The 27,453-nt window shown below is 42.7% G+C and overlaps 1 protein-coding gene across 7 annotated transcripts in view; it reads left to right on the forward strand.

Moving 5' to 3' along the window:
- Window positions 1-27,453, forward strand: part of arhgap32b (Rho GTPase activating protein 32b) — a 539,127-nt gene that overhangs the window by 482,881 nt on the left and 28,793 nt on the right. For all 7 annotated transcript variants that reach the window (XM_078530751.1, XM_078530768.1, XM_078530760.1 and 4 more), the window contains 4 exons: window positions 15,848-15,992; window positions 20,555-20,637; window positions 21,960-22,067; window positions 23,896-24,041. In XM_078530751.1, coding sequence (XP_078386877.1) covers window positions 15,848-15,992; window positions 20,555-20,637; window positions 21,960-22,067; window positions 23,896-24,041 — 482 coding nt within the window. The remainder of the gene's footprint in view (window positions 1-15,847; window positions 15,993-20,554; window positions 20,638-21,959; window positions 22,068-23,895; window positions 24,042-27,453) is intronic.

Genomic DNA, 27,453 nt, shown 5'->3' on the forward strand with positions numbered 1-27,453 from the left:
CTGGAAAGCAACCAAGAGCAGATGACAAGTGTTACTGCTACTCCGTGTGAGATCAGCAAACCTCCTAGGTTCATCTCCCTGTGGCTTGACTATTCACTGGATATGACTAAAAGATAAATAGCGATTAAGCTGTTTATTTTTATCTAAATGTCGCTCATTGAGGGTTGGTTGCTGCCTATTTGTTTTTATGCATGTACATGTATAAAAACAACAATAAACAAACTCCATTTTATATAGCACTTTCAACAAAGTAAAACGTCCCAAGGCACTTCACAGGAACATATCAGAGAGGTGAAGTTCTGGTCAGTAGTTGGAGAAGGGAGTGCAGGATGAATGGGAGGCCAAAGAAAGCAGATTTCTTTGAGTGTTGTAGGGCTGCAGGTCATTACAGAGAAAGGGTGGGTAAGACTGGAGGAATTTAACACAAGACTGAGAACTTTTAAGGTCCAATCGTAGGTGGACTGGTCAGCGAACGAGTGATGAGCGAATGAGACATGATGTGAGATAGGGTAAAAGCAGCAGAGTTTTGGAGAAGCTCAAGATTATGGAAGGGGGATGCTAAATATTTATAGTTCTCTGAGAGTATGCAGTCTGATCCAAATTTCAAACCAAGCCACAGGAATGGTATAAGCTAAATCCAAAATACTGCAGATGCTGGAAATCTGAAACAAAAACAGAAAATGCTGGAAAAACTCAGCAGGTCTAACAGCATCTGTGGAGAGAAAAAAACAGAGTTAATGTTTCAAGGCCGTATGACTGAAGGAGAGTCATACAGATGCTGTTAGACCTGCTGAGTTTTTCCAGCATTTACTGTTGCTGTTTTGGAATGGTGTGTAAGAGTGGAATTACTGTATAATTTGTCCATGATCCTGTTTGCCTTCACATACAAACAATACTTGGTACCAAACAAAACATCACTTGGATTTTGTGCTTTGACATTTTCTTCCTCCCATTTTCTATTGATGAGGCATCTTGTTCCATGGTTTGCATTTTCTCAAGTTGCTTCATAAAGTATCGACCATTCATTGTGTAGCTCTGCTGATACCAGCAGGGTAAACATCAATATCCCTACTCCTGATTCTTTGAGAACCAGACTTCAAACTGGTTTGTACCAATCAAATCATTGTTTGACATGGTTCCAACTCAAAATATGGTATATTGGTAACATGGAGGAGAATACAGAGCAATGTTTGTAGAATTCCTCAGCTGGAATATATAAATACATTATTCAGATGATAGTAATATGCACTGCATTTCTTCCAGTTTGACATTGCTATTCATAAGAAGGGTAAGCTAGATAAATGCAGATCAGAGAACCTAATACCTGTATTGGGTAAGCTTCTGAAGGTCTGTATACAAGATAAGCTGAGTCCTCAAATACTAGAATATTTTTCATGTGCAGAGAGGAAAATGCAGACTAAAAATTCATGCTGGACCTTCAAAGGATGCTGCTATGTACTGGGGTCCACAGAGCCCTGGGGATCTGCAGAGGTTTTTCCAGGGGTCCACGACACAGCTAGCCTTACAGGCGGACAACTACCATGGGTAACCATCCAGGGCACTGTGATCAATAAAAAGCGAATGAGCTGAAGCTGGAGTGCTCTGCTATCTCTGGGCCCCTGCTTCCCACCTGCTCCTCCCATGTTCTCCCTTTATTCCTATTCTCTCCATGCTCCTACTCTCTCTGGGCTCTGCCATAGCCCCTGCTCACCCAGGCTTCCTGCTGGCACCATTTGATTTGAGGCTCTTGTTGCCTCTGTGGATGAGGACATAGTCTTCATGGATCAACTGTCCAACCACATTGCAGTGGACCTGGATCACATATAGGCCAGAACAGGTAAGGATGGCAGATTTCCTTCCCTTAAGGGCATTTGTTGGGAATAGATACTGTTTTCTGTAGCTGCAACTGGGAGTCCTGAAGGATTTGTCAGCTGTCCAGTGCTAGGGTTAAGGGTCTCCTTGTGGCTGGAGAGGAAATTTGGCTGGGAGGGGTAGTATCCAGTTATTGTGCTGCACAGGCGACATGGTAGAACTAGGACTTTTGGAGCTTTTTGGTTTCAGCGCTTGAGCAGCAGCTGGCTTCGCAGCAGCCCATTCATGAAGCTGAGAGCTTTGTGGAAAGCACATTTCTGGATGTGGCCACCCCGCAGCTTAAGGCTGTGTAGGCAAAGTGGGAATAGATGGCTGCCAGGCAATCAAAGAGAGCTGAGTCCTCAAGTAGTGCAGGAGTCTCCTGAATGCATCTCACTCTCCAACCTGTATTCATTCTGAATACTGGTGAGAGCAATGGTTCATTGGGGAGTGCAGCCTGAGAAAAGTCCACAGCACCACGAGTGGCTCAGCTGTACAGGGGGGCACAATGAAGATTGAAAAATAATTCATGATAGGGGAATCAATTGTTAGGGGGAACAGCAAGCATTTTTGTAGCCGCACACATAAATCCAGGATATCACCCTGGTGCCAGGGTCAAGGACTGTGAAGGGGGAGAGTGAATGGCCAGAGGTCGTGGCCTGTATGGACATAGGTAGAAATAGGGATGAGGTCCAGATTTTAGGGAGCTAGGAAAACGAAAGCAGGATTTTTATAAAACTTTGGTTAGGCCCCAACTAGAGAATTATACACTCAGTTCTGGTCACCACATTTTAGGAAAAATGAAGGTCCTTGAGTGGGTGCAGAGAGATTTATCAGAAATGGTTCCAGGATTGGGGATTTTTAGTTATCAGGTTAGGTTGGAAAGGCTGGGGTTGTTCTCCTTGAAGCAAAGGAGATAGAGGGGAGAAATTAATATAAGATTATGACAGGCTTAGATAAGTTAGGCAAGAAAAAACTCTTCACATAAGCTGGTGGTACAAGGACTTGGGCACACAGATTTAAGGTTTTAGGCAATAGATGCAGGGGGAATGTGAGGAAGAACTTTTTTTGCTCAGCAATTGGGAATGAAATGGGACTCGCTGCCCACAAGGATGGTGGAAGCACAAACAATTAATGATTTCAAAATGAAATTGGATGGGCACTTGAAGGAAATAAATTTGCAGGGTTATGGAGATCAGGCAGGGGAATGGGCTTGATTGGATTGCTCCACAGGAAGCCAGCATTGACTTGTTGGGCTGAATGGCCTCCTGTGCTATAAATAATTCTATGACTCCATCTCAAAGATAGTGATTTCTGGAATAAAAGCAAAAAACCACGGATGCTGGAAATCCAAAACAAAAACAAAAATAAAAATACCTGGAAAAACTCAGCATCTGCGGAGAGGAATACAGTTAACGTTTCAAGTCCGTATGACTCTTCAACAGAACTAAGGAAAAATAGAAGAGAGGTGAAATATAAGCTGGTTTAAGTGGGGGGTTGGACAAGTAGAGCTGGATAGAGGGCCAGTGATAGGTGGAGATTGCCAAAAGATGTCATAGACGAAAGGACAAAGAGGTGTTGACGGTGGTGATATTAGCTAAGAAATGTGCTAATAGGTGACATTAAGGGTGGAAAGCAGGACGAGCAAGGTACAGATAATAGTAATTTCTGGAATACTGACAGTGCCACTGTTAGTGAGAATAGGAATAGGAGGAGAGAGCAGATGAATAAATGCATGGCTGGTGAGATGGCACAGGGCAGAGGGCTTTAGATTCTTGGAACATTGGGATCGGTTTTGAGGGCAGTGGGACATGTACAGGCTGGATGGGTTGCATCAGAACAAAGCCCGGACCAATGTCCTCCAGTTTGCTATTGTTGTTGGGGAGGGTTTAAACTAATATGGCTGGGAGATGGGAACCAGGATATAATATTGGAGATAAAAGCAAAATATTGCAGATGCTGGAAATCTGAAATAAAAACAGGAAATATTGGAAAAACTCAGCAGGTCTGGCAGCACCTGTGCAGAGAGAAACAGAGTTAATGTTTCGAGTTCGTATGACTTCTTCTGTGCTGAGAATGTAGCTCTGAAGAAGAATCAAACAGACTCGAAATGTTAACTCTATTTCTCTCTCCACAGATGCTGCCAGACCCGCTGAGCTTTTCCAGCATTTCTTGTTTTATTAAATGTAACTTTAGAGATGTAGCACTAGAAAGAAGCAAAATTCACGAAGGATTAGGAGAAACAGATGCCACTAGAGAAAACTCAAGGTGGGCTAGACTAAGAGAATTCAAAAGGTCTAAATTAGGTTTACAGTGCATGTACATGAACTCACACTGCATGGTAAATAAAGTTGGTGAACTACAGGCACAGATAACCACATGGAAATATGATGTGGTAATAATGGAGCAAGGAAGTTATGATGAAACTTTATAATACACTGGGTTGGTCTCAACTGGTGTGTTGTGTCCAACTCCGGACACCACACTTTACGAAGGATACGAAGGCATTAGAAAGGCTGCAGAAAAGATTCACGAGAATGTTTCTAGGGTTGAGGAGCATCAGTTACTGGATAGGTTGGAGAAATGGGGCTGTTCTCTTTGGAAAAGTAAACATGAAGAGGAAATTTGATAGAGGTTTTCAAAATCATGAGGGGTCTGGGCAGAATAGATAGGGAGAAACTGTTCCCATTAGTGGAAGGGTTGAGAACCAGAAGGCGCAGATTTAAGGTGATTCGCAGAAGAAGCAATGGTAATATATAATCTTTTCCCCGCGAATGGGAATTGGGATGCACTACCTGAGATAACAGAACACTTAGAAAATCAATACAAGTGAGCAGAGTCAGCACACACTTGTTATGACCGAGCAGCTGGCAAAGCTGAATTATTTTTTTAAAATCCCAGAAAGGAAACTTTAAACAACTGTCGTAACCTATAATTTTACACATGGCTACAAATTACTGCAATCATAATTTGTAACAAATTCCCAAACTAATCTCCATTAAGGCAACAGCAATCCATAGACTTAACCAGACACCAGGCAAAGCATTTTCACCTTTCGAATTCAAAATGAGGTTCTTTTGACTTCGGTTCCTGTGGAGACCATTGGTGGCTTACAGCTGCACTTGATCTCTCATTGCCTCTGCTTTACACGCACAAAACTGCTGAAGTTATATGTAGCACCTCTCATTGAATGTAAATTCTCATTGTATCACCAGCCTCTTCTAACAATAAAACCCCTTTCATAGTACCAATTTTATTAGCAATATAAACATATTGCTTGGTATCTGCTAGATAGGTGTCAGTTTTCACCCCACTTCTTGAATGCTCTATATTCAAAAAATGCAAATGCACTCTACCTCTTTTACATCTCAAAACTAGCACATCAAAGCACCCAGACTAGCTGGCATTAATCCAATTAAGACACACAGACAGATTAAACCTCTGTTTTAAAAGAAAAATATTTTTCAATAATATTATATACATTAATAGCTTCATGACACAGCTAAGAAAGGGAAATCACATTTGACAAATTTGTCATAGAGCGTTTCGAGGATGTAAGTAGCCGAGTGGATAATGGGGGACCAGTGGATGTAATGTATTTAGATTTTCAAAAAGCATTCAGCCAAGGCCAGCAGTGCCCTGGGCAAAGTGCTACCACCAAGTTTCAGTGCTCATATTAATTTTTATGGATCCTGCTTGATGCCAGATGCACACGCTGGCTTCCAAGACCTGTAATGCCTGTTCAAAGGTTAGTACCAAAACCCCCGCTTACATTTCATTTGCTGCAAGGAAATCCTACAGACCAAAACGGTGTCCATGAATCATAAAACAGAGTCCAGGTGCAAGTTTCTCTTTTAGGCAGAATTTTGCTGGTTTCTAGCCTGCAGCTCCAACTCCATTCTTGGAAACCACAAGATGTCAGGTCCCAAATGGTGTTACAGGCACAGAATATGCCCCATTTAGTTCCTATTGGGAATATTGCGCACCTGTCCCTGGCAGTATATATTAATGATGTAACAAGAGAAGCACATTGAGAGTAACATGGTAGTGTTGATACAAGCTGACAGGAAATGCTGTAAAAATGAGATTGTAGGTGAGAAACAGATCAGCTGCATGCATTTTGTATGGTGTCCAGAAATATGAGAGAGATGTTACAACAGGCATGTTCAATTTTTTTCTCACTTGAGGGACTGATGAAAAAATTTCAGGAAGATAAAGGTTAGGCGCAACATTAAACGTGAACTTCAATAAAATGTTGAGGCATGAGGAAAAAAAACAGCTTGCTGACCAAAAATAACACAATGTAAGAGCAATAAATTGATAATTTAAAAAAAAATGAATATATGATTAATAAAGATGACCATTTGAGTTGTGTGGGTCAAATTGTGTTTGTCCAGCTCACTCCCAGTCTCAGGGTGCTTACTCACTCTCACCCACTGTGCGAGGTGGTACGAATGTGTTGGTGGGAGTGAGGGTGAGTGCAAACCCCAGACTGGGAGTGAGACAGACTCTCACTCACTCCCTCACACACACATAGTTGCTCCCTCACTCACACATACTTGCTCCCTCACACACACACTCGCTCCCTCATTCACACACTCACCTTCTCTCCCCCCACCAGCAGCAACTCTTCTCCCACCCGGCAGCCGCTCTTCCTCCCCCCGCTTCCTGAGAAACCTCCCTCTCTCCCCAACAGACTCACTGCTGCCGTTGCGCCATTTTTTCAGGCCTCAGACTGCTCCTCCATTCAGAGTCTGGCTCTCTCCCACCTTTGCTGTTGATAGGATCACTAGCCTACCAACCGCAAACGGGGGAGAGAAACGGCCTGTGATTGGAGAACAGAAACTCGCAGAATCCTTGAATTTACTTACCAGCACTTTAAACAGGGGGCCTGCGGGCCAGATAGAAAGGCCTGGTGGGCTGCAGATTGGACAAGCCTGTGTTGGAGCATTCTTGTTTTAGGGGTGGGTGTCTTGGACCCACCTGCAGTTTAGAGAGGATGAATGTTGTTGAGTAGAAAAAAATGTTTTGTAGAAAAGAAATTGCTGAGCTTCCTGCAAGCAGCTTTCCTCTGAGCAGAGTAGATATAAGCAACAACACTGAGCGAGAACGAGAAAATGAATATCAGATGAACATTTCAGATCACACATTAAGAGCACATGTTTTTTGTAGTTGGGTAGATTTAGTGTTTCATCTCCTTTTGTGGGGTTGGTTGTTCATCAGGCAATTCAGATCGGACAAGCTTCAATCCTACAATACTGCATACGTCACCAGGATCTTGAAAGGGTTCTGCCTTAAAAGTTGACACCGCTGATTGTAATCTCAAATAGTGTTGTGACTATAACCCATGGCGTGGGATAATGCAGCGACTCTGCTCTACTGCTTATTCAAGATCTGCTCACTGGAGTCCATCATTTACCCTTGGCATGTGTTCAGCTACTAAACATTCAATGATATTGAGGCCCACGCACTCTTTTATTGAATAACTAACTCTAGCTGGGATTGGAATTTTCTCCCTAGCTTTTTTGCAGTGTTATAACTGAGTTTGTGGGTGCTAATTCCCAACAAGTGGATCTTGCATATGAAAAAGCAACACCTCTGGACTACCTAATAGTGGAAGGAAGTTGGAGGAAGAAAAAGGCAGACAAATTAGGGAATTGAGGAAAAAAAATGAATAATAATCATGGTTAATTTTAAAAAAAACATGGAGTGCCAGAGAACTGTTAGATAGCCAATGTAATTCCTACCTCTAGGAATGGGGATAGAACATTTCCAGGGAATTATAGACCAGTCAACTTAATATCAGTAGTCAGAAAAATAATGAAATCCCTACTGAAGAAGAGAAGAAAACCGAGAAATGAAAAATATAATGCTGAATAGTCAGCATAGATTTCAAAAGGGAAAATCTTGCTTGACCAACCTTATCGAATTTTTTGAGGAGGCAACAGAGAGTGAGACAGTGTTATTACAGTAGATGTAATTTATCTGGATTTTCAAAAGACCTTTGATTATTTGCCCCATAATCAACTAATGAATAAGGAATGTGGAATCAGGGGACAAGTGGCAGAATGGCTTCAAAACAGAAAGCAGAGAGTGCAATAAAGGGTAGTTCTGCCCTGATTTTCATAGAGTAGGAATTTTAAAAATTGTGAGCAGGACCTGATTCTGGATTTCCTGCCCCCATTTCCAGCACCCCCAATTTTTGCTGGCGTGGGATGAGGGTGCATATAGTGAGCCCACATCCTGCACTCCTGACCTGGCTGGCTCCATTGCAGGTGTAGGCATCTCCTAACCCTCTGCAATTTTCATGGAGTCAGGCCACCTTCTCCATGACTCATGGTTCATGGATCCCAGAGGAATCATGAACCATAGTCTGGATTCAGGAACCTTTTGAAAGATATATTCAAAAGGTCTTATTCAGGTCCCTTTCATGCCACCTCATACCTCCACCCATCCCCAGTGGCCCCTCCATGTCAACTCATGCCCCCCCTTCACCCCCACCCCCCCACCCCTTACACCCAGTGGCCCCTCCATGTCAGCTCTTGACCCTTCCATACCCATTCACCCAGCAAACACTATGTACAGTGAACCCTATAATAATGATGGCATGTGTGGAGCTGCTTGCTTGGCTGAGAGCACAGACTCGTAAAAGGATTATGTGAGTGGGAGTTTGTTTGCACAGCTGGAGAGAACAGCTGACCTTGCTTGATTGACATCTTTATGTGGTTATAAGAAGTTATTTTTCTGTAATCTCTTTTGTCAATGTCTCAGTGTTTATTTGCACAAGATTAGAAGGTGTGAAATAGTTAAACATCTAATTTTGATACTTTAATCATGTGTAAAATTGCCACTTTTATAAGTTGTAAAGCAGCACTTTTTTTCAAAAGATTTGTAAACGGTGTTTTTTTCTAAGCAGTTCCATACATGCCATTGTTACTATCGGGTTCATTGGGTTCTGTACATAGTGAATACTCGGTGAATGGGCATGGAAAGGCCATGAGTTGGCATGGTGGGTATGAGGGGTGGGTGGAAGCATGAGTTGGCATTGAGTTGACATGGGCTATAAGGGGCCATGGGGATTGGTAGGGATATGAGAAGGGCCTAACTGGGACAAATTCACAGAGAACCAAAGCAGGCCTTTTAACAATCCCACCTCAGCATTTAGCAACCCTGTGGTCACCTCCGATATGCTTCTGGAACAGCATGCCCGACTCTATCCTGCACCTCCCCATGCCCTGGACCCCTGCTTGCAGTGAAAGTTGTGCCATTTGGGGGCCTTTAAACCCAGGCGAGTGTGGCAAGTTGGGACGTTTCCCAACTTGAGCTGCCTGCCTCAGTTGAAAAAATCTGGGTCACAATTTCTAAATTTATGGATGATACCAAAGTGGGAGGGATAGTCAATATAAGGAGGACTGCAACAAATTACAAGAGGACATTAATAAACTTGCAGAATGGACATATAATAGGCAAATAAATATGAGGAAGGAAGAATAGGGAGGTCACTTATTACTTGGAAGATGCAACTTTAGGTGGGGTAGAGGAACAAAGGGATCTCAGAGTACAAATACATCAACCACTAAAAGTTGCACCACAAGGCTGTAAAAAAGCAAGCCAAGCACTAGGCTTTATTTCTAGAGGGATAGAATTGAAACGTAGGGAAGTTATGCTAAAACTTTCAAATCTTTATTAAACCACACTTGGAGTGGTGCACACTATGTGCAGTTCTGGTTCCAATATCATAGAATGGATATAGAGGCACTGGAGAGGGCATGGAGAAGATTTACAAGGATGATACCAGAAATATGTGTTGTTTATGTGTCAGGAAAGGATTGACAGGCTTAGGTCTCTTGTTTTGAAAAAAGAATAGAGGTCTTTCAAATTTTGAAAGGTTTTGATAGAGTGGATACAGAGAGATTATTTTCTCTTGTGTGGAAGAACATTACTATCAATATAAGATAGTCAACAAGAAATCAAATAGGGAACTTCTATACCCAAAGCATTCTGAGAATGTGGAATTAACTGCCACAGGGAGTGTTTGGAGCAAATAGTGTAGAGGCATTTAAGGAGAAACTAGAAGGGTATAGAGGGTTGTGATGATATCTTAGGTGAGGACAGATGGAAGCAGAGTCAAGTGCGCATAGAGACTAGCATTGACTAGTGGGCTGAATGGCCTGTTTCTGTGCCTTATATCACATTAATCCAATATACTACAGCAGATTTAGTGAATCTGATTAAAGCTGCTGGAGAAGTTCTGCTCCGAGCAAACACCTCGCTGAGACCAATGTGAAAGCAGCATAAATTTCATACTTTTAAAGATTAATACCCTGCTATTGCTTTCAAGCTCAAGGAGCTTTTGGTGCAGGCAGTATACCCACCTCAGTAACTCCCAGTGGGTTACCTTGACATCTATAAGTTTTGAATTTAAACACTTCTAGGGCCATTTTATTTTCTGATAGGATCAAAACTAATCTCAGGATAAAGGCCAGAGAATCTTCTTGGATTTGGCTAGTCTGTATGGCAGCATTTCAGTCTAATTTCTGTACCGTGTGTTGTTCCATGTAGTTGTCCAATAGTAACTGTTCCAAACATTCTTGAGCTGCATTCTTTAGAGGAGGGATGGCATAGTGACATTGTCACTGGACCCAGGGTAATCGTCTGGGGATCTGGGTTCAAATCCCACCACAGCAGATGGTGAAATGTGAATCCAATAAAAATGGAATTAAAAGTCTGGTTCACTAATGTCCTATAGGGAAGGAAATCTGCCATCCTTATCTGGTCTGGCCTACATGTGACTCCAGACATACAGCAATGTGGTTGATTCTTAAATGTCCTCTGAACAAGGGCAATTAGGGATGGGCAATAAATGCTGGCTTAGCCAGGAAGGCCTGCATCCCATTAATGAATTTTTAAAAAAACAAATTTGTGTCCATTAACAAGCTGAAGCTTGACCAATATTCTATAAATTGACTCAGAATTAATGTTCATTTTTCTTGTCAGCAGATTTAGAGAGGAACATAACAAACTGAAAAAAACAAGTAACAGGATGGACTATATCTGAGGAAACTTTTAGCCGAGGGGATCCCAAGCTCCTTTTTGTTAAGTCCTTCCCGAAAGTTCATGTTCCCTTCTTTCTAAGAAAGTGTTTTGTATAATCAGTGTTATTGTAGAAATGCTTAGTGTAGATATAGAGGCTAACCCCAGAATACTTCAGAATATAGTTACTACAGGCATTAACTATACTTGAATTAGGGCTGAATTTTTGGTGAAGAAGATAACAAGCATGAGTCGGGCAAGTGTCCAACTCTGTGAAACCATATCTGTTAAAGAGGCCCCTGCCAGCCATATTTTTATTCTGTGGAGAAGGGCAGGATGGAGTCAAGCTCACTGACTCCTGATGCAGACCCAACGGCGGTGGGTGCATGGCGAGGCCATGCTAGAGCGGCCACTTCTGTTTAGTGAGACATCTGCCCAGTTGTAATCATGACTGTTAAACCTTCCCCACCATCCACCTCCCTTGCCCCTTCAGATATCCCATGCCTCCCCATGCATCCTCCATAATAACTGTTCCAGTATCCATCATGTACAAAGCCGGTGAGCCATTGGCAAGTCTTTGAAATGCCCCTGAAACTGACACAATAAATAAAGAGGTTCTGAAAATCTCCGTTTTAAAAAGACTGCTCACCTTACAATCTCATAAAAGCTACCAATTAATCAATCAGATTGATATCAATAACAAAATACTTTTGTCCACTTCACAGCTCTTAATCATGTGTAAATTAACACATAGGCCTTGAAAAAACTCTTCAAAGAAAGATCAGGTAATTACAAGTAATAAAGATCTCAATCAGCAAACCAATCTTTCCCTTGCGAACTGTATCAACATTGCCTACAGGACTGAGTCATTATCCATTCTTGATACTCAGCCAAACATTTCTAATGAGGCTATCTACCAATTGTATCAACAAAGATGGGCAGCCACTTGTTTTTCCAGTTGGCCCCATTATGAATGTTTGACTGAGCTTCAGGAATCGCTAATGGACTCAGTTTTGTAGGCAATGTCGACACAACTTGCAGGGGAGTGGTAGCTTTATTTGATTGACATTTATTACCTTGGAATAAACCGATGTTTCTTTGAAGACTTTTTTAAAATGCCTGTGTGTACACAAGATTAAGAGCTGTGACGTATATAAGTTCTTTTCATCATTGACCCTTATGAATAGATGTGATTGATCGCACCTCTTATCATCTCATAAAGTTGTCAATGTATTTCAAAGTGAATGGTGAATGGTTGTTTTTTTTTCTGACTCAGGGTGAGGATTCCCCCATGGTTCACGCCTCTTATGAGGTGCTGTGACCCATGTTTATGAACGGAATAGATTCAGCTCAGAATTGCGAGGGAGCTGGAAATGCCCACTCCTGCAATGGAGCTGGCAAGGACAGGAGTGCTGCATGCAGGCTGGCTACCCGCACCCTTATCATCAACCGGCAAGAATTGTCGGAAACAGGAATAGCGGTGGAAATCCTGGAATCGGATCCCATGCTCCATTATTAAAAGCCTCCCGAATTGGCCCATCCACAAAAATCCAGGCCTTACACCTAGTTTTCTCCTCACACACCCACTTTTAACCTCATTACACACCCCGCAGTTTAGGAACTTCTGCAAGACCTGGAGTAAACCTTCTGTGACGTGATGTTGATAACACCCAGGCATAATGGCCAATTCATTCTAAATGCTCTGGAACCTTTAAACAAACTTTATAGTCTCAGCTGAAGCAGACCTAATATTTGGATCTTTGATTCTGACAATTTCATTATGTGTGTAAACTGTCCAGTCAGGTGGCCTAATTGATGCTTCATTTACAGTAGAGTGGTATACTGTACTATTTACTGTACTATATAAAACCTGACCTCCAAATTAAACTCGCTCGTGAGCAAGTATTCACTATTGAGTGCTGTTACTGTAATGCCTACAGGTGCTATCTGGTGAAGCATTACCATGCTGGTGTTTTCAGTTTGGCACTTGCACCATATCAGCGTATCTTTCTATCTGAAATCAGATTTAATTTTCTATTTTTGCCAATTAATTCCTTCCACCATTCCTGAATGCACTGGGTTAAGGGTTCCATTGGCACTGACTTTCATTGGGGTGCGAGTTCCCCACACACACTCTCACTGGGTATACATTCCTTAGGCACTGCCTGTCACTGGGGTAGAGTTTCCAGTGCAGGTTACACAAAGCTAACTTATGTGTTCTTTCCCAGTGGCTACATATTAATGCATTTCCCAAGATGGGCGCCACATTATAGGAAGGATGTGAACACATTGTAGAGAGTGCAGAAGATGTTTACAAGAATGGTTCCAGGGATGAGAAACTTCAGTTACGAAGATAGATTGGAGAGGTTGGAACTGTTCTCCTTGGAGAGAAGAAAGCTAGGCGGAGATTTAATAGAGATGTTCAAAATCATGAGGGGACTGGACAGAGTAGATAGGGAGAAGCTGTTCCCACCCATAAAACGGTTAAGAATGAGAGGGCACGGATTAAAGTGATTTGCAAAAGATTTGCAAATGTGAGGTGAGAAAAAAACTTCTTCACACAACGAGTGGTTCGGGCCTGCAATGCACTGCTTGGAAGTGTGGCAGAGACAGGTTCAATCGAGGCATTCAAGAGGGTATTATTGATTATTTGAATAGAAATAATGTGCATGGGTATGGGGAAGAAGGCAGGGCAATGGCACGAGGCCATAATGCTCGTTTGCAGAGTCGGTGCAGAGACGATGGGCCGAATGGCCTCCTTCTGTACCATTAAAATTCTGTGAGGTAGCACTGGTTAAATAATTACTACAAGTCTCCACTTTGCACATTTGTAGTACTGTTACCTCGGTCAAAACGTTACCCTAAAACCTGAGTTCATAATCCAGACAGACACCTCAGTGTAGTAATGAGAGTGCTGCACTGTTGGAGATGTTATCTTCCAGATGAGACATTAAACACAGGCCTTGTCTGCCTGCGTGGGATGCGAAAGATCCAATGGCACTGTTCAAAGAAAGGTAGGGGTTCTCTTGGTGTCCTAATTAATGCTTCAACCAATGCTGAAAACAAATCAACTGCTTATTTAGCTCATTTGCTGTTTGTTGTGTATGTGATTTGGTCATTAATTCATCCACCTAACAGTCATGAACACACTTCAAAAGTAAAATACTTCAAATTTGTGTATAGCTCAGCACCACACCTATCAAGTGATTGAGATGTAATTTCTGCAAAGTGCCATCTTAATAACATAAATGATAGAGAGATACCAAACCACTACCTTACTTTCCCATAGAACCCAAAATATGCTTGAAATGAGTAGAGAATCGTCACTTATGGGCAAATGGCATTACCTGATCAGATTATTTCATACTAAAATGCTTTGTGTATCTTTGTTCTCCAATCATTTAATTTAAACACAGATTGATTCAGCAGACAATCAAAATGGAGAAAAAAATCACCATGGGCACCGATTCTGAGAATTTGGCACTGCTAGTGAAAGCAGTCCTCATTGTTGCCAGAGCAAGAGTATCAGTTTATTCTGTTACTGAGAGATCTTTGACAAGGTTTATCCTATATCTTAAGTGATTCAGTGTCAAGAATTATTTGATATTACTCCTGTGAAGTGCCTTGAGACATTTTGCTATGATAAAGGTGCAATATAAATGCATGTTGTTACATTTTCCATTATTAAATCTTTAACGGTGCAGATTCTTTTTCAAAGTTCTTTACAAAAAGGTTTGTTTGTTATGCGGTTTCTTCATATAACGAATTCCAGATCTTGGCAGTGCATGAGGAGAGACACTAAACAGATGTTTAAATGATTTTATTGACTTTTTTAAGCCATCTCTTCTTTTGGCCTCTGCCCCATTCCCTGTCTGTTCAATGCTCTGATCTCTGTGGCGAAACTTAACTACCAATGCTTAACATTGTCTGGAAATATTAAATAGATCACTTGTGCTAAAATAAAATGTGCAAAAGCCTGGGATAACCACAAGTTGAGTCACCTGCAATCTCGCTTTATTGAGTAAAATGTCTTCCAGCTGAGAAACAAAGACACTGTGGTAGGGGTTATGAGCTTTGAACTTTCATCCTGCCCTGTGGTGAAAATGTTGCCCATACAATCCAATTTTTATGAATTAAATTGGCAATGTGCCTTCTTTGTGATATTTCACAGGAAATGTTGCTGTTTGGAAGATAAAGAACTATTGGTGATGCAGTCTGCTCTGGTTAAATCTGGTTGGAATATTGCATTCAGTTCTGACCAGCGCACCTCAAGAAGAATATATTGGCCTTGAAGTTATTGAGCAGATTCACCAGAATTTTAGTGGGCTAAAAGGGCTAAGTTAAGAGGACAAGGTGCATACATGCACCTTGTATTCCTTTGAGTGCAGAAGATTAAGGCACAATTTATTTGAGGTGTTTAAGATGGTTAAAGGAATTGGGTAAGTAGGAGCTATTTCCTCTAGTGAGAGGGTTCAGAATTAGAATTAAGCCATTCAGAGGATGTCAGGAGACACTTCCTCACACAAAAGGTCGTGGAAATCTGTAACACTTTCTGCCAGAAAGCTGTTGAGGCTGTGGATCAAGTGAAAATTTTAAAAACTGAGCTTGATAGATTCTTGTTAAGCAGAAGTATTGAGAGTTATGAAACCAAAGCGAGTGGATGGAGTTGAGATACAGATCAGCCATAATCTAATTGAATGGCAGAACATACTTGGTCCAAATGGCCTTCTCCAGTTCCTATGTTTCAATCAGGTGACATGGCCAATTGCTTGATGTGCATAATTCCCAGTGGCTTCCTGAAGGAATTGCAGGGATGTTGAAGTTGTGATTAAGATCGAGCTTCATTGCAAGTTTCTATAGCTCAAAGGGAAGGGAGCATCAATTAAAATGTGCATTGCATATTTTCTGTTTGTGTTTCATCACTGAGCTACTTTGAGCTGATTCTGTCTCATTTCTCTTGTAGACATGAGTTTGACTCTGAGCAGATTCCTGAGTTAACGAAGGATCTTTACCTCCAGGATATCCATTGTGTTGGGTCCCTGTGCAAGCTGTACTTCAGAGAGTTACCGAACCCACTGCTAACCTACCAGCTGTACGAGAAATTCTCAGTAAGTATTTTCACTATTGGTGAATTAAAAGCAACTCCGAGCAGTTCATGACAGTGCAATATAAACAGCAGTACTTTTACAGAACTCCATAACAGGCAGTGAGCTGTTACCAACAGCTTAAACATGGCAATTGAATCATCATACCTGCGTATGCCTTGTTCAGTACATTGCAGTTTTTGTGCTCATGGGCCGGTGCCTCACTGCAGGCCCACTGGACAACACTTCACTTCTGCTTTCCCATCTCAGCCATGCTTTTGATGCGAGAAGACTCAATCCCAAGTCAATGGGGCCTGGCTGCCAGTTGAGCTCATACTTGCTGTCACTCCTCCCTGATGCATCAAGCATTACGTTTCCAGAGCCTATATCTGCCGGTGAAGATTCAGCAAGTGAAACTAATCCAGTCAAATCGACTTCAAATATGATGTTAGATTGAGAGAGGGAAAATACACTGCTTTTTCCTGAATTATCATCTGCAGAGAGCAACACTGAGAGGCAGTGAGGTGCAGATGCTGAGGGGCAGTTACACCAGAGCTCAGACCCACATATAGACATTGATACCCAGGCACAGACCTACATACTGAGAGACAGTAGCACTCAGACACAGACCCAGAAAATGGGCAGAATCTGATCGGGGTGATGGGGATTTTAGCCTCAAGTCACCTCCTTTGGGGAAGGTCTGTCATATTAAGTGGCAGTCAGGCACTTAAGTGGACACATCAGGCCTTCCCTGGGATCAAGGACCCAGGGGTGGAAATCCTGCCACACAACCCCCATCCCTGCGCCGTCAGAGAGCTGCCAGCAGTGCACCCACCAGAGGTCCAGGATCAGTGAGGGACCCAGGCCACAGGTGAGTGAGAGTGGGATGAGGGAGTCGCTGGCTGGGTTTACAGCATTGCCGGAAGAAAGGGCAGTTGGAGTGGCTCTCGTTGGGCCAGGGCCCTCCATCAGGCACTGAGTACCTTTGAAAGACAAACAAATTCAACAGGGTTTGCTTTTCAGGCTTCCCACATGGCGACTCCCCCGCCATTATTCAACCAGCGACGATGGGATGAGGTTCTCAACTGGGCATTAATTGTCCAGTAAGGCTCTCAATTGGCGTTAGGGTGGGAAGGCCATCCACTGTGTGATGAATATCTAGTTAATGGTTCATGCTAATGGTTTATAAGTAATGTTAGAGGGCAGATTATCGTTATGAAGGTAAGGTAACTAAAATGCTGGGCTTTAGAGATTGCGAGAACACCTAAAAGAGAATGGCAGTTCAGAAGGTTACCCATGTTTGTTTAATAGAGTCAGAATAGAAGGAATGGAGCCATAAACCTGCAGGTGGGCTTACTTAGCTGGAGAACTGGAGGTGTAATCTCTGCACTACTTGCAAACAAGTGCAGTCCAGAGAGATGTTTTGTTTTGGGAGTTAGTTGGTAAATGGGACTTCAAACTTTGTCTACTTTAAACAAAAAGTTACTGTTCCCTTATCGGCTTGTAACAATGGGCCTTCCCGCCATGGACTTAATTGGGGCAGAGGTAGGAAGGCAGCAGGGTCCCCACCCCGCACCGTCTAGCCTGGTTAAATGGCCACCAACACCCCCCCCCGCCCTCCCCATTCCCACATCCCACCTCCAAACTCACCTCAGGGGAGGCCAATGTTCCAACACATTTGCAAATTAGCAGTCCATGCCCAAATGCAGCAAGACCTGGACAATATCCAAGCTTAGGCTGACAAGTGGCCAGTGACATTCACACGAATGGGAGACAGTCCAGAGGAGGCTCAACAGGTTGATTCCGGGTATGGAGGCATTTTATGAGGAGAGGTTGAGTAGGTTGTGCCTGTACTCATTGGAGTTTAGAAGAATGAGAGGCAACCTTATTGAAACATATAAAATTCTTAGGGGGCTTGACAGGATAGATGCAGAGAGGTTGTTTCCCCTTGTGGGAGAGTCTAGGACCAGAGGGCATAATCTCAGAGTAAGGGGGCACCCATTTAAAATGGAGATGAGGAGGAATTCTTCTCTCAGAGGGTAGTTAATCTGTGGAATTCTTTACCACAGAGGGCTGTAGAAGCTGGGTCGTTAAGTATATTCAAGGTGGAGATAGACAGATTTTTAATCAATAAGGGGATCAAGGGTTATGGGAAAAGGCAGGAAAATGGAGTTGAGGATTATCAGATCAGCCATGATCTCATTGAATGGCAGAGTACACTCAATGGGCCAAATGGCCTACTTTTGCTCCTACGTCTTATGGTCACACAAGTGCTTGGCAATTACCATCTCCAACAAGAGAGAATCTAACCATTGTCCTTTGACATTAAATGGCATTACCATCTCTGAATCCCCCACTATCAACATCCTGGGGGTTACAATTGACCAGAAACTGAACTAGACTAGCCATATAAATACTCTGGCTACAAGAGCAGGTCAGAGGCTAGGGATCCTGCAGCGATTAACTCACCTCCTAACTCCCCAAAGCCTGTCCACCATCTACAAGGCACAAGTTAGGAGTGTGATGGAATACTCCCCACTTGCCCAGATGAGTGCAGCTCCAACAACACTCAAGACATTTGACACCATCAGGACAAAGCAACCCACTTGATTGGCACCCCTTCCACACACATTCACTCCCTCAACCACCAATGAACAGTGGCAGCAGTGTGTACCATCTACAAGATGCATTGCAGAAATTCACCAAGGCTCCTTTGGCAGCACCCTCCAAACCCATAATCGCTACCACCTAGAAGAACAAGGGCAGCAGATAGATGGGAACACCACCACCCGGAAGTTCCCCTCGAAGCCTCTCACCTTCTGACTTGGAAATAGATCGCCATTCCTTCACAGTCACTGGGTCAAAATCCCAGAACTCCCTAGTAGCACTGTGGGTATACCTGCACTACAGGGACTACAGTGGTTCAAGGAGGCAGCTCAACAGCACCTCCTCAAGGGCAGTTAGGGATGGACAATAAATGCTGGCCCAGCCAGCGAAGCCCACATCCCGTAAATGAATATAGAAAAATTATTACGCTAAATTCTGTTGCTCATTTTATTCAGCACCACCGTGCCATGGCATGAATAGAGACAGATACTGACACACATCAGGGAACAAAGACACTTGGATGCACAGCAAAACACACAGCAACCAGGTCAAACACCAACCCTTGCCACCATAGACCAATGCTGAGGGAGAGGTAGCATCACTGGGCAGTGGGGGCGAGTGGCTGACTTTGTTCAAGGTTGGGAGTGACTATTTCAATGAGGGAGGAGTAACTTTGTTCAGTGAGTGTGAGGGGAGTTTGAAATTGGTCATTGAAGGGGGTTTGACATTGTTCACTGATGGAACAGTTGGATTCTGCCAGGAACGCTCAGTTTCAGACCTCATAACATCCTTTGTTCAAAAAAGAACGGAGGAGCTGAATTCCATAAGTAAGGTGAGCGTGATTGCCCTTCAAGTCAAAGGGTATTGCTGTATGAGTTCATAAAGTTAGTGTCCTAAGCTGAACCATCTTCAGTTGCTTCATCAGCAATCTTTCCAGCATTATACTGTCAAAAATGGGGATGTTTTTTGATGATTGCAAAGTGTTCAGCACCATTCAGAACTCCTCAAATACTGAAGCAGTCTGTGCCTGCATGGAGCAAGACCTGGACAACATTCAGGCTTGGACTGATAAGTGACAAGGAATATTCACGCTACACAAGTGCCAAACAATGATCATCTGCACCAAGTGAGAATCTGAACATCTCTCCTTGACATTCAGTGCCATCAACATCACCGAATCTCCCACCATCAACATCCTGGTGGGGGGGGTCACCATTGACTAAAAATTAAACTGGACCAGCTATGTAAATACTGTGGCTACAAGTGTATTCAGAGGGGCTGGGAATTCTGTGGAGAGTTACTTACCACCTCACTATCCAAAGCACAAGCTAGGAGGGTGATAGAATACTCTCCACTAGCCTGGGTGAGTGCAGCTCCAACAACACCCAAGAAGCTTGACACCATCCAGGACAAAGCAGCCCGCTTGATTGGCACTCCATCCACCAACTGAAACATTCACTCCTCCACCACAAATGCACAGTGGTGGCAGTGTAAACCATCTACAGTATGCCAAGGCTACTTAGACAGCACCTTCTGAACTCATGACCTCCATTCCCGAGAAAGACACAGGCAGCAGACGCATGGGAACACCGCCGCCTGTAAGTTCCCCTCTAAGTCACACATCATCCTGATTTGGAATTATGTTGCTGTACCTTCACTGCTACTGGGTCAAAATCCTGGAACTCCCCCCCCCCACCCCCCTCCCCCCTAACAGCATTGGGGGTGCACCTACACTAAATGGGCTGCAGCGGTTCAAGAAGGCGGCTCACTACCACCACCTCAATGGCTCTTGGGGATTTTTAATAAATGCTTGCCAGTGCCCTCATCTCACAAATAAAAAAAAGCGTCGACTTTATTCGATAAAGGCGGGCAGGGTGATGGCTGTACTCAGTGACGAGGGTAGGCAACATTGTTCAGTGAGGGTGGGTTTCAATTTGTTCAGTGAGAGAAGGCTGACTTTAACTGGTTGTGTCCTACAGGATTCTGTATCAGTAGCTTCAGATGAAGATCGTTTGATTAAAATTCATGATGTCATCCAGCAGCTTCCTCCTCCTCATTACAGGTAAGGATTAACCATTTGAGCACTGGGAACAGTTCCTATTCTTTCAATCGTAACGTGGTTACAGTACAGAAGGAGGCTATTCAGCCCATCATGTCCTTGCCAGTTCTCTACAAGAGTAACTCAGTTCATCCCACTTCCTCGCCTTTTCCCGGTAGCCCTGTAAATTTTTTCTGTTCAGGTAATCTACTTACCTTTTGAAAGCCACAATTTAACCTGCCTCCACCACACTCTCAGGCAGTACATTCCAGATCCTAACCACTTGCTGCTTAAAGAGCTTTTCCTCGTGTCACCTTTGTTTTGCAAATCACCTTAAATTGGTTTCCTCTGTTTCTCAACCCTTACACCAATGGGAACAATTTCTCGATATCTACTCCAGACCCCTCATGAATTTTTAACGTCTCTATCAAATCTCCTCTCAACCTTTTCTTGTATGCCTTATTAACAGTTTTCTCAATCTGCCACCTTCAGCAATTTGTACATATATACCCCAAGGTCGCTGTGCTCCTGCAACCACTTTAGATTGTACCTTTTATTTTATATTGTCTTTCCTCACTCATCCTACCAAAATGTATCATATCACACTTCTTTGAGTTAGTTTCATCTGCCATGTAATTGCTTATTCCACCAGCCTGATAAGGTCGTCTTAAAGTCTATCTCTGTCCACCTAACAATCCACAATACTTCGAAGTTTTACATCATCCGAAATAAGCTTTTCTGTGATAAATTTTACACTAGAAAAATGTAAGAGGTGGAATATCAAATGGATAAATATGTCTATGCTCCAATTAACAGTAATAGTAACTCTAATTTCTGATACAGAAATACAATCGCAGCACTCAAAGAAAGAAAATTAGAACTGCTATATGGGTAGGTTTGGATGACGGGGCAGTGTCTCTGATCTGCAGTAACCCCACGCTGGTTACATGAGTATCTCTGCCACACCAAAACCCATCAGCATTCTTAGAGTCTGCTGCACTTAGGGCACTGTCTCATAAGGCTTTCACTCATGACTGTTGGCACGAGTATTGTTTTCCAATCTCTTTTTGATGACTGCGTTAGGTGATGCGTGCTATTATTCCTGCTCCCTTCACTTCTGTCACTTTAATTGTTCCCAAAACTGCTTTAATTTGCCCACTTGTAAGCATAAATGCATTAACATCACCATAATATCACCACTTCTATAACCGCTTTCTTCTTTTTGAATTGGCTGTCTTTGCAGCACTAGGATGAAGTGTGACAGCCATACAATGAAATTCCTTCTCCATATCCTCGGTTGATATTGTGCTGAATCTTGACTAACTTGTGATTTATTCTTTGTCCAGGACCCTGGAGTTTCTAATGAGGCACTTGGCTCGATTAGCGACCTTCAGTTACATCACAAATATGCACACTAAGAACCTGGCTATTGTTTGGGCTCCAAATCTTCTGAGGTGAGAGCAGGTGCACTGTTAACCATGGGATGTTGAGGCTGTTTATAGAGGTCTTTAATGTGTAACTGACTCTGCCCAAATTTGTGACAGATGGCACTAGAGCTTGGCAGTGACAAATGGCTGGAGACATACATCAGGTCACCCTACAGAGATCTGTGGTGACCCATTTACTGTTGCAGGCAATTTTCTACAGTTAGCGTAGGTGAATGTTAGTATAGAGCAGTGTACTTACTTAACGATTTTGCTAAAACTGAGGTTATTGTCATAACATAAATCTCTGCCTTTCTGTCAGTTTATCTGCAAGGCTATGGCTGCATATTGAACATTTACTAAAATGTCTTATTCACAGATAACTTAGATTGCCAAAAGATTCAGGATGTAAATTAAAATAATACATGTTAAACTCCTTAATCATTCACACCTGTTGTCCCTTACTCAGTCCCATACTTCCTTTCTCTTTCTCTCTCTCTCTCTCTCTCTCTCTCCCTTTCCTTCCCTCTCTTAACTTTTTCAGCTTTTTATTTCTACCTCTTTTATGTATAATTGTCAGCTGTGGCTCAGTGATGGCGCTCTTCCTTCTGAGTCAGGAGGCTGTGAGTTCAAGCCCCAGTCAGAACTTCAGCACAGTATTGAGGGAGTGTTGCATTGTCAAAGGCACAGACTTTCAGATGAGAAGTTATACTGAGCTTGCCTGTTTCATGGATCTGAAAGATTTAGATCTATTTGAAGAAAAGAGGTATGCTGCCACGGGTAACAACATTACTAAAATAAACTGGTCATTCCTCTCAGTGCTAACTGGGACCTTTCTGTGTGCAAACTGACTTCCATGTTTACACTTTTCAGAACTTTGTTGGTTGTAACACTGTTTAGGCTACCTGAAGGTGCGAAAAGTGTTATATGAATGTATGTTTATTCTTTGTACCTTATCTGTCTTGGAAAACCAGAAATGAATCCCCTTAACATCTCTTCCCTCATCATCTGTGTTATCATTAGCAGGGAGTCAGCTTTAAAGACATAGGTTGGGAATTTCCAGCCTAGCCCAGCCCACTGCCAGGATCGTCCGGTACTGCTGAAAGTCGATGGACTTTTGGCTGGGCCGCCGAATCTCCTGCATCGGATCCCACCACGACAGGGTCGGAAAATCTCGGCCTTAGAGTGGTCATGTGATTGACGCAATCAGGTTTAGCCTGGACCCAGGGAACATAAATTGCTACTAGACAGCCAGTCTTACTCACGATGAAATAGATGCTGATCTTTTCAGGCGTGCATTATTGAGGTAGAGTAGAAGGAGTTGTATTCTACAGATAAATGTATTGCACCTGACCTGAGTGTGCTTGATGTTGGCAGTGGGACAATTCTGTCACATGTGTGTGTAAGCAACATCAATGGGAAAATGCCGCACCATGGGGTAAGGTTACATTACAGAGGTTGGTTCTATAATTTATGATTCTGAGGTTCTCACTAATCGAAATTGACTGTTAAATCAGCATAAATGCATTGCACAGTGAATACCATTTTAGATGTTACTTTAACATTTAGAAAAATACAAGTGCTGTATTTTCTGTGGAAAGAGTTTCTCTGTTACTGGAGAGAGTCTCTGTTATTGGCAGGGGGTTCACCCTTACCTAGGGGAGGTTTCCCTGTTCCTGGGAGAGGGAATATCATGGAGGGGTGTGGGTTCTATTACTGGGGAGCGGTTTCTGTCACTGGGAGGCGGTTGTCTCTAACTTGGGAGGTGTTCAGGGGATTTCTGTTACTGGGAGGGGTGTTATGGGGGGAAGCTGAATTTTTCCCACTTTCATTTTGGCTTCTCTGAAACTGTTCTCAGGTCCCGTCAGATCGAATCGGCCTGTTTCAGTGGTACTGCTGCCTTCATGGAGGTTCGGATTCAGTCCGTGGTGGTAGAATTCATTCTCAATCATGTAGACATGCTCTTCAGCTCCAAGCTCAGCTCAGTAATGCGAGAGGGAGCAGGTAGGTTTCAACCCATCCCGCTGTGTTGCTTTGGTATAAACCTATTATCTTGTGGTATAGTCAGTGACGAAGTAATAATCTAAATATTGGCCTCCGCTTTCTCCCATGTCCTCATTGTTAATCAGTCTGGTTTTGCTATGGAGTGGTCATGTGCTAGGCTTGCTGGATTGATAATTTTTGGACCACTAGACACAGTAACCCTTCATTGTGGTTATGTCCGACCAGGACTTCTGTTTTCTGTTCCTGTGGGAACATTATGCCGAAATGGTTAGGATGCTTATTTTATTCCAGATTTTTCAAACTGGTCAACTACTAAAAATCAAAGATAAAGGAGGATCACTGGTGCTGCCTGCCTGTTAACAACCTGTAGCTCATCAACTAAATCAAGTTGCACCCATCGTACAGTGGTACAAAATAAACTGCAGGCATCACTTGTCTCCCTCCAATACTGCATATCAGCAAACTTCATTTCTTCAGAGTTTTCTGATCAGCCTGTGGTGATTAGGCCCAGAATTTGCAAATTATAAACTTTAGCAATCAATCAGCAACCGTCTTTGATCTGTTACTCTGATTGCCTGACTTCTGGCTAAAGTAGTGTCTTATTTTAATTTAGAATCGGGGATCATATTCCTTTCCTTTAGTCCTTCTTCACACAAGCTGGAACTGGAGTTTCATTCCACCTAAGCTGCCATGTGGAGTAACCTCTGCCCATGTATTAAACAGTGCAGACTTGACAATATTTCACCTTCCCTAATATGGGCGACAACTTTTCCCAGTCTTTGTTCTGTTAAGTTGATTTCTGTTATAAAGTCATGTTTTGTATTGAAAATTACTTTATGTATTTACTTTCTGAAAACTATTGAATTTTAAAAGATCTGAAACAGAATTCAGTGACTTGAAACATGAAGTACTAAGATAGCTGAACATTTGCATCACTGTAGCTTACAAATTCCAAAGCCATTAAAATGGAGTCAACGTGTCTGCAGGAACCCATCAAAGATAATCACCTGAGAGGAATGTGAATGAATCATATCCCCTGACCCATTCACAAGACACCATCTGGGTGGGAAACAAGCCATTAGACATAATGACTTCAGACAGTGGACCCTGGCTGAGAGACAAATTCATCCAGCCGTAATCTAATCAAGTCGAAATGATGCACCTGGAATCTACCAGCCATGACCATGCATGGGTAACTGGTTAGTTGGTAGAGGGGGTCATGTGACAAACTAGCTAACCCTCTTTTATGTTTAAGAAACTGCTTTTCTCCAGGCCGGAACAAAAGCAGAAGAGATGCCAGGCGCCAAAAAGGAAGGGCTCATTCACACTCTCTCTCTCACCATCCATCCATCCTGCTGGTTTAAATACTGTGTGCTGTTTGACCACCCACATGTCGCAGGCAATGTTTTAAGAAGCAACACAGCAGCTGCCAAATCCATAACAACAGAGAAATTGTCCGACAACCCATTTAAATTGTTTCAACACCAAATCCAGAGAGAACCTTGAGCTCAGCCTGAAACCATACAAGTCATCAATCTACAAGACCTATACACCTTTAACTTTTATCGGACTCTAAAAAGAGTACTTAATCTATTCTCCCACTCTGTAACTTGCTTATGCATGCATGAATCTTGAGTGCATGTATACATGAAAGTCAGAGTTTTTTTATTAATCTTATTAGACCAGATTAAGTACAATGAATACTATACTCCTCCTTTATAGAAGCTTACAAGGAAACCTGTCTCTGTATGTCTTTTACAGTCACAGCACGTAAACAGTTAAACACTCGCTGGATTGCCAAGCGTATCCTTTTAAAAAAGCCTATTGCGGTCAAACAAAAAGTAGAAAAAGAGCGGAACCAAACTACCCCTCTTCACCTGATCATAACAGAAATTTGGGGGCTATGTCCATGATTGGACCCATAGAAAAATGGGAAATTTGATGCGGGAAATCAAATTGATCCCTATTGGTATTTTAAAAACCTCCGTTCAGGTTTTCTTGTGGTATATGATATTAGAATACTTAACATGTTCACATTCAAGGCTAGTACCTTCCTAGAACAGAGTGAAAAACTTCGGACAATTTAAATGCCCTATCCATTGAAGAGTTAAGTAGCATAGCTAGACAGTTAGGAATAAGTGTCCGTCCAAAAGCTGGGAAACCCAAATCCTAAAGCCCGTGGCCAACTATTTTGCAATTGAACCTAAAGAACAGGAGGCAGGCATAGAAGCTGAAACAGACAGGCTAGCATTAGCAGAGATAGAGCTAGATCAGTAGAAACTAGGGCTAGAATTCTAAGCAACAAAAGAGGAAAGAGAGAAGCAAGTAAAAGAAAGTGAAAGAGAATTCCAAGAAAAAGACACTGGCAGGAGAGGATTCCAGGAAAGGGAGAAAGCGAGAGCTTTCCAGAGGGGAAAAGCAGGAAAGGGAATTAAGGCAGCTTGAACTGAGTAGGGAAAAGTCCACTGTACCCAATGAAGACCCTTAGACACCACTAGTGAGAGCAACAATCCTAGCTCAGGACCAAGTGTTGAGCTCTTATAGTATTCATAATTGATGCCAAAGTTCAATAAGAGGATGGGGAAGCATTTGTAGTACCGTTTGAAAAGATTGTAAAGCAGCTGAAGTGGCCAGCAGAGTTTTGGACCCTTCTACTGCAAAGTAGATAAACAGGAAAAGTTCATGAGGTTTATTCCCTATTGTCCGACAAGAGTTTGCTAAACTATGAGATGACCAAAAGTGCCATCCTGATGCATATGAACTATTACCGGAGGCATACCGTAAAAAATTCCGAACTTTCCAGAAACAACCTGACAAAACGTGCACCGAGTTCGAAGGGTTAAACAACTTGTTTTCAACCGATGGATATGGGCACTTAAGATAGATCTCACATATGAGAACCTTAGAAATGTGATTCTCCTTGGAGTTCAAAAACCCACTCCCCTTTCCATAAAGACCAGTGTGGAGGAACAGTCTCCAAAGCCAGACAAGCGGCCATCATAGCACAGAACAATGAATTGATACACAGACTCCTAACTCAAAGTAAACTGGGACCTGCTAACTCTTACAGGCCGGGAAGAGTTAAAAGGGATGCAGACATTGCCGAAACAGACTTGCGAGGAAAGGAGAGTAGGGAGGGAAAAACAAATCAGTCTCCAACTTTTAAAAGAAGGAACCAAGATGGTAACCAGTAGGGAGCTGCCCATTGTGTTTTCAGTATCGAAAGCCTGGGCACATAAGGGAAAATTGGCATTACAAAAGACCAACAGGGGCTCTGCGGTCAAGTCAGCGCCTGTAGTCATGAAAGTGATAAGCCTATGTACAAATGTAGCAGAGGGCCAGAATACCTAACAGGAATTTTTGCAAAAAGGGAAAATCACTCTTTTTGGATCCCAGGCACCAGGAAAAGTGA

The sequence above is a fragment of the Cetorhinus maximus genome, chromosome 2 (genome assembly GCF_964194155.1).
Source record: "Cetorhinus maximus chromosome 2, sCetMax3.hap1.1, whole genome shotgun sequence".
Taxonomy (NCBI): domain Eukaryota; kingdom Metazoa; phylum Chordata; class Chondrichthyes; order Lamniformes; family Cetorhinidae; genus Cetorhinus; species Cetorhinus maximus.